We start from the raw sequence: 19,799 nt of genomic DNA on the forward strand, positions 1-19,799 counted from the left end.
AAGCCAGAAGTGGCCCTATGGCTCAAATCGTAGAGTGCTAGCCTTGAGCAAAAGAAGCTTAGGGACAAAGTGTCCAGGCCCTGAGTTCAAACCCCATGACTGGCAGCAAAAAAAAAAAAAAAAAAGCATGAGCTTAAAATTTCTTAAAGACTACTCTAAAAGACTTCTCATGGATCTCATGAAAAGCACAACTACAAAAGAATAAAAATGTTATTAAAAAGTGAGATTGCTAAAAAAAAAAAAAAGTGAGATTGCTCTTACTAGTTAATATTTAGTATTCCTATTATTTGGATCTGAAATATAAGCAATTTCTAGGCTCTGGCTATTCAAAAGTTTCATCTTTAAACCAGTAGTATTGGCATCAGTATCTCAGATCCTACTCTAGGCCCAATAAATTAGAATCTGCATTTCAGCAAGTCCCTAGTTCAATCTTTTTTTAAAGTCGGCCACAGGGCCTGAACTCTGGGCCTGGGCACTGTCCCTGAGTTTTTCAACTCAAGGCTAACGCTCTACCACTTGAGCCACAGCACAACTTCCAGTGTTCTGGTGGTGAATTGGAGATAAGAGTCTCATAGACATTCTTGCCCAGGCTGGCTTTGAACCATGATCCTCAGAGCTCAGCCTCCTGAGTAGCTAGGATTACAGGGGTGAGTCACTGGAGCCCGCTCCTAGTTGATTTTATGTCTATTAAAATTTGAGAACTGTCACTTTAGATAATTCTACATCAGATAGTTATAAACAACAGCACGGCAAACTTACTAGCAAATACTGTTTTTTTTAAAATGGCCCTCTTGGGGTTGGGAAGGTAGCTCAGTGGTTGAGTGCTTGCCTTGCATGCATGAGGCCTTGGGTTTGGTTCCTCAGCACCACATAAGCAGAAAAAGCTGGAAGTGGAACTCTGGCTCAAGTGGTAGAACGTTAGCCTTGAATCGGAGCTCAGGGACAGCGCCTAGGCTGAGTTCAGGCCCTGTAACTGACCAAAAAAAAAAAAAAAAAAAAAAAAATGGCCCTCTTGTCCAAAGACTCCTAAGATATAACACCAAAAGCAGAACTGATAAAAGAAAAACAAAAGTGACTCCATCGTAAACAACATAATTTAAAAATGGGCAAAGGATAATAAGTATTTCTCTAAAGAAGCTAAAAAGGAGTCTTTAAGGCTGGGTCCCACTGGCTCATCCTTGTAATCCTAGCTACCTACTCAAGAAGCTGAGGATCACGGTTGGTCGCCAGTCCTGGCAGGATGTGAGACTCTTTATCTCCAGTTAACCAAGCCAGAAGTAGAGCTCTGGCTGAAGTAGTAGAGCACTAGTCTTAAGTGAAAAAGCTAAGGGACAGTATGTAGGCTCTGTTCAAGCTCCAGTACTGGCACAAAAAAGAGAACAAATGGAAACAGAAAAAAAGAACAAAGGAATCTATGACTCATTTCCTACATGGGGTATAGGAAATGTTTCCTTCATTTCTTCCCGATTTAATCCTGTTACACTAAAATCCTTGCTAAAACTTAAACAAAGAAGCCAAACAAATGGCTAATAAGCACATTAAGGGATGCTCATTATCATGGGGAACTTCTGTGGTCCTAGGAACTTGAAAGATTGAGAGGGAGGGTCACTTTGCCAAGGAGTTTGAGACCAGTCTAGGGAATACAGTGAGGCACTGTCTCAAATGAAGGAGGAGGAAGAAGAAAATGGGGGAGGCAAATGAAGGGGACAGGGAGAAGTAGAAGAGTAGAGAAGAAAAAGGAAAGAGAAAATGAAGAATTAACATTGAATAAAATGTGTATATTTTTTCTACTGAAAAAAGCAATGATGTTCAGTATCATTGACTATGACGGGAATACAAATTAAATAATAGATTTTACCACTTCCTACAATGGCTTTATTCAAGAAAGTAATAATCTAGGTGGGCACCGATACTATATTCCTAGCTAGTTAGGAGGCTGAGATCTGAGGATCGAGGATCAAAGGCAGTCTAGGCAGGGAAGTCCTTGAGACTCTTATCTCCAATAAACTACTCAGAAAAAGTGGGAAGTGGTGCTGTGGCTCAAGTGATAGAGTGCTAGCCTTGTGCACAAAGAGGCTTAGGGACAGTTCTCAGGCCTGGGACCAGCAAAAATAAACAAGGTAACAAGCGTGGGGAGAATGTGTAGACGTCTGAATTCGTGTATATCCTGGTAAAATGTACCACATCCTGGTGCTGCCTCTATGGAAACAGTTGGTCAGGGCCTTCAAATACTGAATATATTACCAGATGATCCCACAGTTCTACTCCCAGATATACTCCCAGCAAAAACATATAAATGGAAGTATTAATGATTCACAGAAGAAAGTCAAATGTCTTTCTAATACGTGGACGAATTAAAAAGTGGCATTCCACACAGTGGATATTGTTCAGCAATATATTAGCAAATCTATTCAAAGTAGATTAGTGTTTGCCCAGGATATAAGGGAATGAAAGTGGTTGGAGAATGGGGGATGAAGGAGAACAGGGAGCAGGAAAGACTGTGGTGATGATAACTGTGAATATACTAAAAACCATCATCTACTGTAGGTATGTAAAATGTATGTATATTTTATCTTAAAAGAACTGTTAAAAATGCTCATGAAGGGGCTGGGAAGGTGGCTCAGTGGTAGAGCACTTGCCTTGCATGTATAAGGCCCTTGGGTTCGATTTCTCAGTACCACATAGGCAAAAATAAAAAATCCAGAAGTGGTGCTGTGGCTCAAGTGGTAGAGCGCTAGCCTTGAGGTAAGTCGAGGGACAGCGCCCAGGCCCAGAGTTCAGGCCGCCCCCCCCCCCTGCCCAAAAAAAAAAAAAAAAAGTTCATGAAATAACATCTATTTGATGTTATGTAACATTTCTTTTTTTTTAATTGTGTCTACGTAACTTTCAATAAGCACAATTATTTCTGAAAATAAATTAATGAATATAAAACAAGAACTGAAAATATACACAAATTAGAGATAATGGGGTTTCAATTTATCTTTTTTTTTTTTTTTTTTTGTCGGTCGTGGGGCTTGAACTCTGGGGGGGGGCGCTGTCCCTCAGTTCTTCAGCTCAAGGCGAACGCTCTACCACTTGAGCTACAGCGCCACTTCCGGTTTTCTGGTGGTTTATTGGAGATAGGAGTCTCATGGTCTCTCCTGCCCGGGCTGGCTTTGAACCGCGATCCTCAGATCTCAGCCTCCTGAGTAGCTAGGATTACAGGCATGAGCCACCAGCGCCCGGCTCAATTTATCTTAAGATAATCAGAAATAATTATACTCAGTTATACTTTTGTTTAAAACTGTATGAAGAGTATTAGTAAAAATGTTAATAAACTTTAGCAAAACTTCAATAAAATGATACCTGAGTAGGCCGACAGGTCTGGATTATTTCCTGCCATTTTCCATGTATCCTGGCAACCAAGTCTTTCACCTTAAAAAATATCAAGAGGAAAGAGATCAGATCAAAGTTTCATTCACACAATCAATTTAGAACTTGCTACAAAATATCTCATAGCTCTAAAAGGTCAGAGCTCAACAACTGAATTCGATTTCTCTCAAGAAAGAAAAAGGGCTGGGAAGGTGGCTCAGTGGTAGAGCTCTTGCCTTGCATGTCTGAGGCCCTGGGTTCCATTCCCCAGCACCACATAAGCAAAAAGAAAAAAGCTGATTCCCCAGCACCACATAAGCAAAAAGAAAAAAGCCGGAAGTGGCGCTATGGCTCAAGTGGTACAGTGCTAGCCTTGAGCTGAGGGACGGTGCCCAGGCCCAGAGTTCAGGCCCCAGGACTGGACCCGAAAAAAGAAAAAGGGCTGGGAAGGTGGCTCAGTGGAAGAGTGCTTGCCTCACATGCATGAGGCCCTGGGTTTGATTCCTCAGCACTATATAAACAATAAGAGCCGGAAGTGGCACTGTGGCTCAAGTGGTAGAACGCTAGCCTTGAGCTGAATTGCTGAGGGACAGTGCCCAGGCCCAAAGTTCAAGCCCCATGACTGACCAAAAAATAAATAAAAAAATTAAAAAGCCATTCAAATTTTATGTACAGACTTTCAAATTACAGAAATAAAACTACCCTTATCAACTTTCCTAATAAGTTATTAACAATCATCCACAAAAACGTAATCCATACTTTCCAAAGGGTTTATCTTTTATATTTTACTGGATTATAAACGCCCAGATAGGAATGTGGAAGGGTGGATTGTTATAAGACCCAAAGCTTTGGCTGCTTCCTACTTTACCACATCTCATCTTTAAAAAGGCTTAAGACACTTGGGCACTGGTGGCTTATGACTGTAATTCTAGCTATTCAGCGAAGCTGAGACTTGGAGGATAAAAGTTCACAGCCAGCCTGGGCAGGAAGTCCAAAAGATGCTATCTCCAATTAACCAGCAAAAAGCCAGGTTTAGCTGGGTACTGGTGGCTCATGCCTGTAATCCTAACTGCTTAGTAGGCTGAGATCTGAGGATTACAATTCAAAGCTGGCAGGAAAGCCCGAGAGACTTAACTAACAGAAAACTGGAAGCTCTGGCTCAAAGTGGTAGAGTGGTTGCTTCGAACAAAAGAGCTCAGGGACAGCATCCAGGCCCTGATACTGGCAAAAAAACAAAGGGTCAAGATAATGTTTTTCCTTTTTTAAAATTTCTTTCTACTTTATCAGTTCACTTGTTTAGACTTGTTTGTGTTTTTGCAAAGTTTTTTTTTTTTTTTTTTTGTCGGTCTTAGGGCTTGAACTCAGGGCTTGGGCACTATCCCTCAGCTCTTCAGCTCAAGGCAAGTGCTACCACTTGAACCACAGCGCCACTTCTGGTTTTTCTAGTGGTTATTGGAGATAAGAGTCTCATGGACTTTCCTGCCCGGACTGGCTCTGAACCGTGATCCTCAGATCTCAGCCTCCTGAGTACTAGGATTACAGGCGTGAGCCACTGGTGCCCAGCTTCTGCAAAGTTTTATGAATGCTATTTATCTTATTTATTTATTTTTTTTGGGTCTGGTCGTGGGGCCTGAACTCTGGGCCTGGGCGCTGTCCCTCAGCTCTTCAGCTCAAGGCTAGCGCTCTACCACTTGAGCCACAGCGCCACTTCTGGCTTTTTTCTTTTTGCTTATGTGGTGCTGAGGAATCGAACCCAGGGCCTCATGCATGCAAGGCAAGCGCTCTACCACTGAGCCACCTTCCCAGCCCTATTTATCTTATATTTAGAGGTTTAACATGGTTTGCAGAACTCCAACTTACCAGAAAAACCAATTTTTACCATGCTAGATAATTTTTGTTGTTGATGGTGAGTCTTGATTCAAGGACATTTCTGCCTGGGCTAAATCTCAGATCTAGTCTCCATCCTCAGATCTTAGCCTCCTTCCTAAGTAGCTAGGATTATGGGCATGAGTCACCAGCATCTGCCATTTTTGTTTTACTTTTATTTTTGCCAGGACTAGTTTGAACTGAGATTCTCTTTATACCTCCTCCAGAGTTGGATGACAGATATATTCCACTATACCGTCTTGAGATAGGGTCTCAATAACATTTGATAGGCTGGTCTTGAACCATGATTATCCCGATCACATATATCTCAAGTAGCTGAGACAATGGGCATGAGCTACTGGGTTTTGTTTATTGAGCCAGGATCTTGATATATAGCCTGAGTTGGCCCAGAATTTGAGATCCAACCTACCTTATGCTCCCAACTGTTGGTATTATAGGTGTGTACCAACTACACCTGGTTCTACTTTACACATTCATGAACCCAGGATTAAAAAACAAAGCTTACCTTAGTTCTGTAAAACAGTCTTGCATCTTCCCTAATATCACACTTAACATGCTTTTCCAAAGCCCCACAAAGTAGAACGAAGTGTTTCTATGTAAAACAAAACAGATGACAATGGAGGAAAACTGAGGCATGGCAAATTAACAAAGAACATACAGTTGAAACAAATAAACTATTTAAAAAATCTGCCATTCTCTAGTTAGCAATTTCTAGTGTTAATCCAAAATTACAGCTGTCTTATTAGTAGTATTTTCCATGACAACAGAATGTTTATGATTTATTGTCAGTGAAATTAAAAAATATGCACAGGAACTAAGCATGTAGTCCAGAAATTTGAAATCATTCTGACAAGATATGGAGTCCGGAGTTGGGAAGTAGCTCAGTGGTAAAGTGCTTGCCTTATATGCAAGCCCTGGGTTCGATTCCTCAGCATCACGTAAGCAGAAAAAGCCATAAGTGGTGCTGTGGCTCAAGTGGTAGAGGGCTAGCCTTGAGCTGAAGAGCTGAGGGACAGCACCCAGGCCTAGCGTTCAGGCCCCAAGACCAAAAACGAAAACACAAGACAGAGACCATGTCTTATAAACCACAATAGCAACACACTACAAACCCCACAGGGTTAAGGATGTAGATTGGTGGTGGATGTACCTAGTCAATAGAGCACTTGATTAGCATATAAGATGCCCTGGGTTCAATTTCCAGGCTTGTTTTTCATAGTACCATAAGACAAAATAAAAACATAAAAATAAAAATTGCTTTCCTGTGCCATTAAGTCACAAACTGGGTTATGATGTACTCAGAAATTTGAAGAGTCCTTCCTCAAACATATTTTCTAATAGAATATTCTAATAATAGCTACTTTTTTTGCTGTATAAAAACAGCTTAGTTTTAAAATGATTTATTATTTTATGGCTTGTAATTGTGTCCTTTTATGATGCTGATAGTAGCATTGAGGATTAAACTCAGGGCCTCAAGCTTGCTAGGCAGCTGCTCTTTACCACTTCATCAACACCCCTATGTCCTTTTATTTTGTGTTTCTCACTAACTTCGATAGAGCTGTCCTAACCTTGAACTTCAATCTTCCTACTACCAACTCCTAGGTAGCTGGAACCATAGGTATATACTATACAATACCTCATTTAGAGACAGGGTTTCACTAACTTTTGCCTGGGCTAAATTTTTTTTTTTTGGTCAGTTGTGGGACTTGAACTTAGGGCCTGGGTGCTGTTCCTTAGCCTCTTTGTACTCAAGGCTAGTGTTCTATTTGACCCACAGCGCCACTTCTGATTTTTGAGTGGTTAATTGGAGGATAAGAGTCTCACAGGAACTTTTCTGCCTGGGCTGATTTCAAAGTACAATCCTCAGATCTCAGCCTCCTGAGTAGCTAGAATTACAGGCATGAGCCACTGGTACCCAGCAGCCCAGGCTAATTTTTAACTGTAGTCCTTCTCTTCCTACATCCTAAGTAGCTGAGATTAAAGGCACAAGCCACCGCATCCCACTTTTTTCTTCCCCTGCTGGTCCTAGAGCTTGAATTCATGCCTGGGCACTGTCCCTAAGCCTTTTTGTTCAAGGCTAGGGTGCTACCACACTTGGACCACAGCTCCACTTCCAGCTTTTTGGTGGTTAACTGGAGATCAGAGTCTCATAGACTTCCCTGCCCAGGCTAGCTTTTTTTTTTTTTGGGGGGGGGTCCAGTCATGGGGCCTGATCTCTGGGCCTGGGCACTGTCCCTCAGCTCTTCAGCTCAAGGCTAGCGCTCTACCACTTGAGCCACAACGCCACTTCTGGCTTTTTTCTTTTTGCTTATGTGGTGCTGAGGAATAGAGCCCAGAGCCTCGAGCATGCAAGGCAAGCGCTCTACCACTGAGCCACTTTCCCATTCCCCAGGCTAGCTTTGAACTGTGATCCTCCATCTTCAACATCTAAGTAGCTAGGATTACAGGTGTGAGCCACTGGTGCCTGGCCACTTTTGTTTTTGATATTTGATCTGGCTGTGTTGCTTTTATTGACCTTTAATCCCTGGGCTATAGTAATCCTTTAGAATCTATCTCCTCAAAATATGGAACAACAAGCATGTTGTGGTATGTAGCCTAGGATTTATTAATAAAGAATCATAATTACTTATATAAAACATTAAGTGCCTTATCTTTTGGAGGTATAGTTTGGTGAATGTAAATGGACATTTTCTGGGAGAGAAGTGTAATAATAACTATAGATATCCTTTAAAAAATTTTTATTTTATTTTTTGTCCGTTGTGGGGCCTGAACTCTGGGCTTGGATGATGTCCCTCAGCTCTTCAGCTCAAGGCTAGCACCCTACCACTTGAGTTACAGCACCACTTCCAGACTTTTCTGTTTATGTGGTGCTGAGGAATCAAATCCAGGGCCTCATGCATGTGAGGCAAGCACTCTACCACTGAGCCACCTTCCCAGTCCAATAGCTATATTTTTACTAACTGAAAATTTAAATATCTTTATACCTAGATATTTAACTCTAAGGATTTGACTAGAAATTCTAGGAATTTGCCCTACAGATATGCTTACACAAACAGGTAGAGATACAAGTAAGTATATTAGTATATACAAAAAAATGTAATGTTCATCAATAAAGGTTCTGAAATACTACAGTTACTTGACAGAAGTGATAATACTTTCAAAGTGAAATGAATGTAAGTCACAAATAATAAAAATAGAAGTAAAGTGTTGTGGGGCATGCCTGCAATCCTATTTGGAAAGCAGGAAACAAGAGGATTGGGAGCATGAACCAAGTATAGTGAGATACTGTCTCAGAAAACCAACCAACCAACCAACCACCCAATCAACCAACCAAACCAAACCAACCAGCTCAACCAACCCAACCCAACCAACAAACCAACAGGATGGTTCAGGAATAAATTGAGGCCCTATTCTCAAAAATAACCAAAGCGAAAAGGGCTAACAGATGGCTTATGTGGTTAAGAACACCTGCCTAGAAAGTATGAGACCTTGAGTTCTGATCCTAGCAGTACAAAGAAAAAAACAAAGCCAGGCACTAGTGGCTCACATCTGGTAACCTAACTACTCAGGAGGATGATATCTGAGGATTGCAGTTTGAAGCCAACTTGGGTAGACAAATCCATGAGGCTCTCATCTCCAATTAACCAGTAAAAAAAAAAAAAAAAGCAGGATATGGAGGTGTGGCCCAAATGGTAGAACACTAGCCTTGAGCAAAAAAGCTAAGCACGAGTTAAGGGTGCTCAGTTCAAACTCTAGGATTACCCATGTAATTGTAACCCCTCTGTATGGCATTTTCACAATGAAAAAACAAAACAAAACAAAGCAAAACCCTCTAGGATCAACACACAAACACAAAAACAAACCGCTACTTTGTATTAAAGCTGGCATGGCAATGCATGCATGTAAACCTAGAATCTGGGAGGCTGGGGCAGGGAATTAAGAGGTTAAGGCTAGCTTTCGCTATAGAACAAAGGCACTGTTTCAACTCAAAACATTAAAAAACAAAGCACTTAAAAAAAATCACTATGATACCCTTTTTTCTAGAGCATACTGGGATTTCTATAGCAAAATCAGCTAACTTTTTTTTGGGGGGGGGGGGGGGGGGCCGGTCGTGAGGCCTGACCTCTAGGCCTGGGCGCTGTCCCTCAGCTCTTCAGCTCAAGGCTAGCGCTCTACCACTTAAACCACAGTGCCACTTCCGGCTTTTTTTCTTTTTGCTTATGTGGTTCTGAGGAATCAAACCCAGGGCCTCAGGCTTGCAAGGCAAGCACTCTACCACTGAGCCACCTTCCCAGCCCCAAAATCAGCTTTTATTGATTGTTTTCCTAAAACTTGTCCATTCATTCCATCCACAACACCTATTTAAAATAGCTGAAAATTACCTACCCGTTGTCCAGAAGAAAAAGAATGAGAACAACTAACTTCACCAACTAAATGAAGAAGAACGTAGGTCAGGTAATATGCCTATTGAAGAAATGAGTAAAATTAATATTCATTGTTTAGCTAGCATAAGTATCATCTCAGTTTACCTACAGGAAGTTGCCAAGGAATGATAAAGAACTGAGCTGGCAAGAAAGGAAAAACAACACATTTAAATCAGACTTTGATTTTAATTTTCGTAACTGTCCTAGTACAAAATCATCCAAATACAAAATCATTTTGGTCCTCAATTACCAACAACTATCCTTTTTTACCTGAACTCTGCATTGTTAAGTTTATTGAAGAATTTCATGACAGCAGTAACATTTACTTCTTTGAAATCTAGACCTGAATACCTGCTTTTCAAGTTCTAGATGAAGACTGTCATCAATAATGCCATTTGGTTGTTCAGCCTTTTTCTTCAAGACCATTTTCTTTAACAAATCAGAAGGCTTCATTTGTACTAGATATCGATGTAGGACTGAGATCTAACAAAGAAAAAGGAGACAATGAACAATAAATACTAAGTATTTTCTTTTCTTTTCTTGTCAGTCTTGGGATTGAACTAACTCAGCGCCTGGGCACTGTCCCTGAGCTCTTTTGCTCAAGGCCAGTACTCTACCACTTGAGCCATAGCACCATTTCTGGTATTCTGGTGGTTAATTGGAGATAAAAAGTCTCAAACTTTCCTGCACAGGCTGGCTTTGAACCTAAGATCTCAGCCTCCTGAGTCGCTGGGATTACAGGAGTGAGCCAATAATGCCAGGATTCTATAGTTGCTTTTTCTTGGGCTAGTTGTCCAGTCTGTACATTCTACCTTGACCTTTTTAGCTGTTTTTTTTTGGGTCCAGTCGTGGGGCCTGAACTCTGGGCCTGGGCGCTGTCCCTCAGCTCTTCAACTCAAGGCTAGCACTCTACCACTTGAGCCACAGCGCCACTTCCGGCTTTTTTTTCCCTTTTTGCTTATGTGGTGCTGAGGAATCGAACCCAGGGCCTCAGGCATGCAAGGCAAGCGCTCTACCACTGAGCCACCTTCCCTGCCCCTTCAATTGTTTTCTAGTTAAAGATTTAGTATAAATGCTTAGCAGACCAAACCATTCAGCTAAGGTCAAGGAAATGCTTTCTCTGAAATTTATTTGAAAACAAACACAATTGAATTTCCTTGTGGATGTAAATCACTGAATTGTGGAAAGAAGCACTGTAAGCAACTGGGTAAGGCTGGAGTTGTGGCTCAAGTGGAGAACCAGTGTAAGTTCTAAAGAAAGCCCAGCAAAAGTTTGAGGCCTTGAATTAAAGCTCTGATACAGTACACATACAAAAAAAAAAAAAAAGGTGGATAGAAAAAAAAAAAATCACATCTAATCTGTGTAATTTGAATATAAAGTAGTAAGCCTGAGGAGTTACTCATTCAAAAGGAAAAGGTAATGAGAAGAGAGAAGAGTCCTGGGTCTATTGGCTCATGCCTGTAACCCTACCCTCTCAGGAGGCTGAGATAGGAGGATGGTAGTTCAAAATAAACCCTGGCAGAAAAATCTGTGAGACTCTTATTCTAGTAAACCAACAAAAACAAGTAGTAGAGCACTAGCCTTGAGCAATCAGCAACAGTGCTCAGGCCTAAGTTCTAGCTCTGGTACTAGCCACACAAAAAAAGAATAGAGAACAGCTAAGAAGTAAATTGCAGGGCTGACAAGGTGGTTTAGTGGTAGTGTGCTTGCCTTGCATATGCATGAAGCCATGGGTTCCATTCCTCAGTACCACATAAACAGAAAAACCCAAAATAGCGTTGTGGTTCAAGTGGTAGAGTGCAAGCCTTGAGCAAAAGAAACTCAAGGACAGTGCCCATGCCCTGAGTTCAAGACCCAGGACTGGCCAAAGAAAAAAAGAAAAAAAAGCAGAAATCCTATCTTCATCTCTTAAAGGCAGTGAATATCACTGCAAGAATTGAGAGTAATTTGCTACTTTGGTGGTTCGTATTTCTAGAATCAAATCTATTTCAACCTGGAGTAAAAAAAAGCCATCCCATTTATCTTTTGTCCTGCAGCATCTTATACTTACTTCTAATATTGTTTTTACTATACTAGTTAACCCTCAGTGGTGATTTTATTTTGTTACAATCACTAGATTATGCAAAGGCAGATCTCTAATCTTTTAATTTTTCAATATTTTAATTTATTCCCAGGATCTATAATGGAGAATTTTGTACTCAATTGCTACTCAAATAAGAACAACACAGGCACACAGATTAGGTTCTATGTTGACTTTCTGAATCAAACTAAGAGTAGATCTTTGAATCCTATCAACATCTCCGAGTAGTTTCCACAGCATATGTTAATAGTGATATATTCAAACTGAATAAGTATTGGAGGTAAATCACATCTAAGTTCTATGATCTAAAAAGACCACTCAACATCAAAATAGGTACAAGATAGTTAATAAATGTAATAGCTCTGGAATTTCTAATGTCATAATACTGCTAAACTTGATAAACTGAATAATCTCATTCAATATAGTAACATGGCTTTTCCAAGAATTTATTCATTAATTTATCTGACTATCCACATCCATCTTATATTTATTGTAAAAGGATTACCATCTTCATTTCATAGATGAAGAAACTAGATGTGGTTAAGTACCATGAAAAAGATGAGAAACTAGTATTGGTAGACAAATCCAAAAGACTATTATCTTCAATTACCTAGCAAAAAGCCAGAATTCGAAATGTGGTCCAAGTGGTATAATACCAATATAAGTTAAAAAACTGAGCAAAGCACCAGGCTCTGAGTTCAAACCTCAGCACGCACACACGCACACACGCACACACGCACACACACACACACAATTACATGAATTACATGGCTGAAAGCTGAGATTTAACCTCAGAAGTTTTGATTAGGATTTATCAATTTTCTCTACATTTCACTACCTCTCCCATTTATTAAAAGTAAAAGTATATTCATACCTGCAGATTACTGGCATTAGGGACATCTTCAGGTTTCTCCTCCAAAAGCTTTGAAATAATCACTAGACTTAGACACTGTCTCAGTTGCCTGGAATTATAATTTAAAAGTATTTAGAACTCAGCTTAATATTCCTTGGAATGTAAATAAACAAGCCAAAAGTTCTTCTAGTTCTAATTTGAAATACAGGCAATGTTCCAAAAAAAAGGCTGTATAAGAACCAACTACTGAAGAATGGTAAAGATTTTTATGTAAAATATTTGTACAGGGCTGGGAATGTGATTTAGTGTGTTTGCCTAGCATGTATGAAGCCCTGGGTTAAATTCCTCAGTACCACATAAGCAGAAAAAGCTGGAAAGAACACTATGGCTTAAGTGGTATAGTGCTAGACTTGAGCAAAAGAAGCTCATGGACAGTGCCCAGGCTCTGAGTTCAAGCCCAGGACTGGAAGAAAAAAAAGAAAATTGAACATGATGTCAGAATTGCTTAAAGCTAAGTAAATTAGCAAGATCCCTTACCTTTTTTTTTTTTTAAATCTTGCTAATTTACTAATACAAAGCATTCTATTTTATTGCTGGAACAATTAAGTTCTCTGCTTAAGAAAGAAAATGAATTCATTTTTAGGGTATGTGTCACCTATATTGTTTGGTTATCATATAAACTCAAAAGTCAAGAGCCAGGCGCTGGTGGCTCTCCAACCTGGAAGAAATACTTCATCAGAATATATTCTAATCCTAAACTTCTAGTCTTCACAACTGTGAAATACAAATTTAATTTCTGGGCCTAGGCTCTGTCCCTGAGTTTCTTTTGTCCAAGTTTCTTTTGTTCACTAGCCTACCACTTGAGCTATACTATAGTACCACTTTCAGCTTTTTCTGAGTAGTTTACTGGAGATAAGAGTCTTGTGGAAGCCAGGCTCCTGGTTGCTCACACCTGTAATCCTAGCTACTCAGGAGGCTGAGATCTGAGGATCGAGGTTCAAAGCCAGCCTGGACAGGAAAATCCGTGAGACTCTTATCTCCCATAAACCACTAGAAAACTGGAAGTGACAGCGCCCAAGCCCAGAGTTCAAGCCCCATGACTGCCAAAAAAAAAAAAAAAAGAGTCTTGTGGACTTTTCTGCCCAGGGTGACTTTGGACAGTGATCTTCAGATCAAAGCTTCCTGGGAAGCTAAGATTAAAGGTGTGAGTCAATGGTGCTTGGCTTAAATTTTTAACTGTTTAAATAAATAACAACAACAAAAGAATATAATATGATCTGAAGAATCAGAATCAGGCCATCCAGACAGATAGATAGGTAGATAGGTAGATAGATAGATAGTTAAGGAAATAAAAGGCTTTGATCTAACTTTGAACTGATAAGAATGTGTACCAGCAGATTGGAGTTTGAAGCCAGCCTGCCATGAGACTCATTTCCAATTAAAACCTGAAAGCCTGAAGTGGATCTATGGCTCAAGCAAAAAAGTTCAGGGACAGTACCCAGGCCCTGAGTTCAAACCTCAGTACTGGAACAAAAAATAAAGAAAAAAAATGAGTGGACTGACTTGGTGATGCAAACTTGTAACCCTAGCATTTGAGAATCTGAAGCAGAAGGACCAGGTGTTTGGGGTTAACTTGGGTTATATAGCAAGTTCTAAGCCAATATGGGCTATGAAGCAAGATCTTATTTCAGCAAAAAAATTAAAGTTACAAAATTATGAATTTAAATAAAGGATCTAAGAGCACTTCATTAAATTTTTCTTGATACATATCTCATTTTCCTATACCTTCCACGTGATGTCCAGTTAGGAACTAGCTGTACCAACCACAAAAGGTTGTGAGGATGACTGGAGAGTTCATTTATGCCCAGACAGAGTTCATGCATCTGTAATTAAAAAAAAGAAAGAAAGAAAAAAAATGAAAGATTTTCTTTTAAAAAGAAGACATCAAATCTACATCTCCCTTCCTTTAATAATGGAAGCACTAACAAAATGGAACACAAGTTTTTTTCAAGATATATGGAGTCTAAAAACTGTTAAATATATACAATATATATTGTTTATCTTAAATTATCTCTATCTATATTTAAATGGTTCCTCTTAGAAAAATAAAGTAAAATAAACACAAATATCACTTTCTAAGTATGAGAGTCACATATAATCATGTAAGTTCCTGATCTAAAATTTTTGTACTTTAGGGATCCTATTTCTCTCCATTTTTTTTTTTTTTTTTTGTCGGTTGCAGGGCTTGAACTCTGGCCCTGGGCACTGTCCTTGCATTCTTCAGCGCAAGCTGAGTGCTCTACCACTTGAGCCACAGTGCTACTTCCAGTTTTCTGGTAGTTAATTGGAGATAAGAGTCTCATGGAGACTTTTCTTCCCAGGCTGGTTTTGAACCACGATCCTCAGATCTTAGCCTCCTGAGTAGCTAGGATTACCAGCATGAGCCACCAGGCGCCTGGCTCCTCCACTTTTTTATTTTGGTGCTTGTACGAGTAAGGCTTGATCTCAGGACCTCCCAATCTCATTTGGCACATTTTTGATTTTGTGCTCATGGCTGCTGCTGTTCCACTTAAGTCAGGATGGGATTTTGTTGGTTAATTAGAATCAGAATCTCTAGGACTCTTCTGCCTGGGTTGGCTTTGAACAGTAATCCTCAGATCTCAGCATTCTGGATAACCAAGATTACAGATGTGAGCCACTGGTGCCAGTTCTGTCTTTTGAGTGCCTGGGCTCTAGTATTTTTTGGGAGGGTTCTGGAGGGATAGTGGAAGCACTAGACTTTGAATTCAAGGGCCTATGGTTGCCACACAGATGCTCTACCACTTAAACCACACCTTTCCCTATTCTACTATTTCCTTTCTGTGCCAGTCCTGGGGCTTGTACTCAAGAGTCTAGGTGCTGTCCCTGAGCTTTTGTGCTCAAAGCTAATGCTCTACCACTTAAGCTACAGCTCTACTTTTGGCTATTTTTTTGGTGGTTAAATGAAGAGTCTTGTAGACTTTCCAGCCCAGGCTGGCTTTCCAACCTAGATTCTCAGAATCACAGCCTAAGTAGCAAGGATTACAGGTGTGAGCAACTGGCGCCCGACAATTCCAGAATTTTTATTCCTTTTCTTTTCTTGTTTTTTAAGGTCCGAGACATGGACTCAAACTTGGTACTTGGATGCTTTCCCTCATTGGCTAACACTCTACCAACCCTGATTCCAGTATTTTAAAAGTCTAGCAGTGGGGTTCCAAAATAATCTGATGATGCCAGGTCCTGGTAGCTCATGCTTGTAAACAGGAGGCTAAGATTTGAGGATGTGGTTCAAAGGCAGCTTGGACAGGAAATTCAGTGAGACTCCGAATCTCTTAACTACTAAAAGGCTGGAAATGGAGTTGTAGCTCAAAGTGGTGCTATCCTTGAGCACAAAAGCTTAATAACAGCACCTAGGCCCTGATTTCAATGCCCTGCTCTGAGGTCAAGTCCCAAGACTGACACACACACACACACACACAACCCTCCCCCCCCAAAAAAAAAAATCTGATAAAATAGAGGAAGGAAATATAGGGATGAAATCAACAAGAGGATTATGACTGGAAAACATTTTAAGCTAGGTGACAGTTCCTAAGGGTTTCTCATACTCCTCCATACTTCTGTGTATGTTTTAAACTTTCCATTAAAAATAATAGAATCTTTTAAAAGGCCTAATAAAAACTATACATGTTTACTCTCCATATGGCTATGGAAGTACAACTCATATTCTGGCTGTAGATATGACTCATATTATCACTTCATTTAAGTGTCTACTTAGATACAACTTCAGAAAAGTTTTTTCGTATGAAATAATAAGGCATTCTTGCCTTACTACTTTCTCTTCTCATGTACTACTTTACTTTTTTTTTGTTGTCAGTTGTGGAGCTTAAACTCTGGGCTTAGATGCTGTCCCTTCAGCTCAAGGTGAGTACTCTACCACTTGAGCCACAGCACCACTTCCAGTTTTCTGGTGGTTAATTGGAGATAAAGAGTCTCACAGACATTCCTGACAGGGCTGACTTTGAACCAAGATCTTCAGATCTCAAGTTCCTGAGTAGCTAGGATTACAGGTGCAAATCAAAGGCGCCTAGCTTGTCCTACTTTACTTTTCTATGTTGCACCTAATCACACTTGATGTTACTAAAATCTACATCTACTTATCACCTAAGTAGGATGAAAGCCACATGAGGGCAAGGACACAGTCCTTTTCACAGTTGAATCTCTAGCACTTACACAAATACTTAATTGACAGTAAATCCATAATGTTATTTACTATAAATGAATAACCCTCTTAGTTCAGTAATTTCCACTTTGTGGATTACCTGTAACCTTAAAGACTGGTATTAAAAATTATTGAAGCGCCGGGCGCTGGTGGCTCACGCCTGTAATCCTAGCTACTCAGGAGGCTGAGATCTGAGGATTGCGGTTCAAAGCCAGCCCGGGCAGGAGAGACCGTGAGACTCCTATCTCCAATAAACCACCAGAAAACCGGAAGTGGTGCTGTAGCTCAAGTGGTAGAGCGCTCGCCTTGAGCTGAAGAGCTGAGGGACAGCGCCCAGGCCCAGAGTTCAAGCCCCACGACCGACAAAAAAAAAAAAAAAAAAAAAATTATTGAAGCTGGGTGCCGGTGGCTCATGCCTATAATCCTAGCTACTCAGGAGGCTGAGATCTGAGGATCTCAGTTCAAAGCCAGCCCGGGCAAGAAACTCGGTGAGACTCTTATCTCCAATAAACTTCTAGAAAACCAGAAATGGAGCTTGGCTCAAGCGGTAGAGCGCTGGCCTTGAGCTGAAGAATGCAGGGACAGCGCCCAAGCCCAGAGTTCAAGCCCCACGACCAACAAAACAAAACAATTATTAAAAAAATTACAATACCACTAGGTACAGATGGCTCATGTCTGTAATCCCACTCAGGAGACTGAAATATGAGCATTAGACTGGGCAGGAATGTCTATGAGACTCCTATCTCCAATTAACCACCAAAAAGCCAGATGTGGAGTTGTGGCTCAAGTAGCAGAGCTCAAGGGCTGGGAAGGTGGCTCAGTGGTAGAGTGCTTGCCTTGCAAGCCTGAGGCCCTGCGTTCGATTCCTCAGCACCATATAAGCAAAAAAGAAAAAAGCTGGAAAGTGGCACTGTGGCTCAAGTGGTAGAGCGCTAGCCTTGAGCTGAAGAGCTGAGGGACAGCGCCCAGGCCCAGAGTTCAGGCCCCACAACCGGACCCAAAAAAAAAAAAAAAAAAAAAGTAGCAGAGCTCAGCCTTGAGCAAAAAAAAAAAAACAACTCAGGGACAGCACCCAGGGCCCTGAATTCAAGGCCCAGAATTGGCACCAAACAAACTCCTCCTGCCCCCAATATTTCCCCAAGTTCTCTTTTTATCTTCCAAAGATCTTAGCTGAACTTAAATATACCTTATTTTTTTTTTGGTCTGAGATGGGAACTCAAACTTGTTACCTGATGCTTTTGCTCATTGGCTGGTGTTCTACCAACTGAGCCATACCTCCAACCCCATTAAATACAATTTCTACATGTACTGCAGGAGTCAAATTTTAATGATTTACAAAAAGACAATACTGACGTAATGTAATTTTAGTAATGTTACCTTTGTGTTCCAATCTCTGATATTTTTCATCAGGTTTATCAGGAGGCTCTGAAAGTCTACTAGAGGAATCTGTGTCAGCTGTTTTTCCAAACTCATTTTAAACAACATTAAAATCAGCAACATTATTTCCCGATCTTGGTAACCTTCTGGATGTATAGATGTACACAAGCCTAGAAACTTTTGACACAAACACACAAAGTAACTTAAAGAAAATATATTTTACCTGAACAGTTACGATTTTTTTTTTATAAGACACAAAAGAAAACTAGACAGGTAACAAATAACATGTCTAGGAAAACGTGGCCACAAAGATTAATGCTAATGGTAGAATGGAGGGACAAGTATTAGTTTTTTTCCCCCCATTTTCAAGGTTTTCCATTTTGGCCATACTGATTTTGAACTAAGGACCAATGTGCTTGCCACACAACTGTTCTAATTACTTGAGTTCTACCCACATCTTAAAAAGTTTAACTATTTTTCAAATAGTTATTCCAAGGGCTGGCCTGAACAGTAATCCTCCTATTTACACTGCCTGTGTAGTTGATATGATAGGCTGATATCACCATGTTTACCATTTTTTATTGATTTAGATAGAGGAAAAGAGGTGCTCATAAGTTTTTTTTTTTTTGCCTAGGCTGGTCTTGAACTGCAATTTTTCTGATCTCTACTTTTCAAGTTGCTAGAATTTTAGCCCAACAAGATTTTAATAAATATAAATAAAAGTGTGTATATAAATATACATATTTGTTTGATTTAGATATATGTATATGTGTCTGTGAATGTATACACACACACTTTTTGTGTATGTGCTGGTCCTGGGGCTTGAACTCATAGCCTGAGTGCTATCTCTGAGCTTTTATGCTCAAAGGTAGCATTCTACCACTAGAGCCACAGCTCTCCTTTGGGCTTTTGGTAGTTAATTGGAGCTAAGAGTCTTTCCTGCTTTTGGCTGGCTTCAAACCAGGATCCTTAGATCTCAGCCTTCCAAGTATTTAGAATTTCAAGTGTGAGCCAACGGCACCCAGCTACACATGTATTTCTATATGCTTTCTCTCTTTATATTCTCTCTCTTTAAATTCTCTCTCTCTCTCTCATACACACACACACCTACCCACCCACCCATATAGTTATGTCTTTCCTGGTACTAGGGATTGAACTCAGGGACTTATGACTTGACCCATGCTCCTGGTTCAATATATTTTTAATGGTTCAGAAGAATCACTTATTTGCTTCTATCATTAAAAATGTTTTCACATTGTTCTTCTTAATCACTAAATTATAAGTAATGCTTCTTTTTTTCATATATTCTAACTAAAAAATTACTCATTTCAAAATGATAATCACTTGGTATAAAGCTAGTAGATTAAAAAAAATAACGACAAAACTGAAATGGCTCTAGCTCTTTGCTAAAGACATACAAAATAGCTTTTTCCTACCTTAACTACATTTAAAATGTTGGTTTCAGGAAGAGTTGAAAATATTGGCTTACAAGATGAATCTTCTTTACTTCCTTTTCCCCCCAATGGTGTCAATATTTCAGAACTAGTAAGGAATAAAGCAATATAAAATTATTTATTATAAGAAACACTTCAA

At 40.0% G+C, this 19,799-nt stretch overlaps 1 protein-coding gene across 3 annotated transcripts in view; it reads right to left on the reverse strand.

The window, feature by feature from the left end:
• Slf2 (SMC5-SMC6 complex localization factor 2) overlaps window positions 1-19,799 on the reverse strand; it is a 65,723-nt gene that overhangs the window by 3,572 nt on the left and 42,352 nt on the right. For all 3 annotated transcript variants that reach the window (XM_042689674.1, XM_042689673.1, XM_042689672.1), the window contains exons 12-19: window positions 19,643-19,748; window positions 18,207-18,383; window positions 14,378-14,475; window positions 12,614-12,701; window positions 10,011-10,142; window positions 9,622-9,699; window positions 5,744-5,830; window positions 3,346-3,414 (exon numbers count right to left, since the gene is read on the reverse strand). In XM_042689674.1, the coding sequence (XP_042545608.1) occupies window positions 3,346-3,414; window positions 5,744-5,830; window positions 9,622-9,699; window positions 10,011-10,142; window positions 12,614-12,701; window positions 14,378-14,475; window positions 18,207-18,383; window positions 19,643-19,748 (835 nt within the window). The remainder of the gene's footprint in view (window positions 1-3,345; window positions 3,415-5,743; window positions 5,831-9,621; window positions 9,700-10,010; window positions 10,143-12,613; window positions 12,702-14,377; window positions 14,476-18,206; window positions 18,384-19,642; window positions 19,749-19,799) is intronic.

The sequence above is a fragment of the Dipodomys spectabilis genome, unplaced genomic scaffold, assembly GCF_019054845.1.
Source record: "Dipodomys spectabilis isolate Male_0828 unplaced genomic scaffold, ASM1905484v1 ptg000125l, whole genome shotgun sequence".
Lineage (NCBI taxonomy): Eukaryota > Metazoa > Chordata > Mammalia > Rodentia > Heteromyidae > Dipodomys > Dipodomys spectabilis.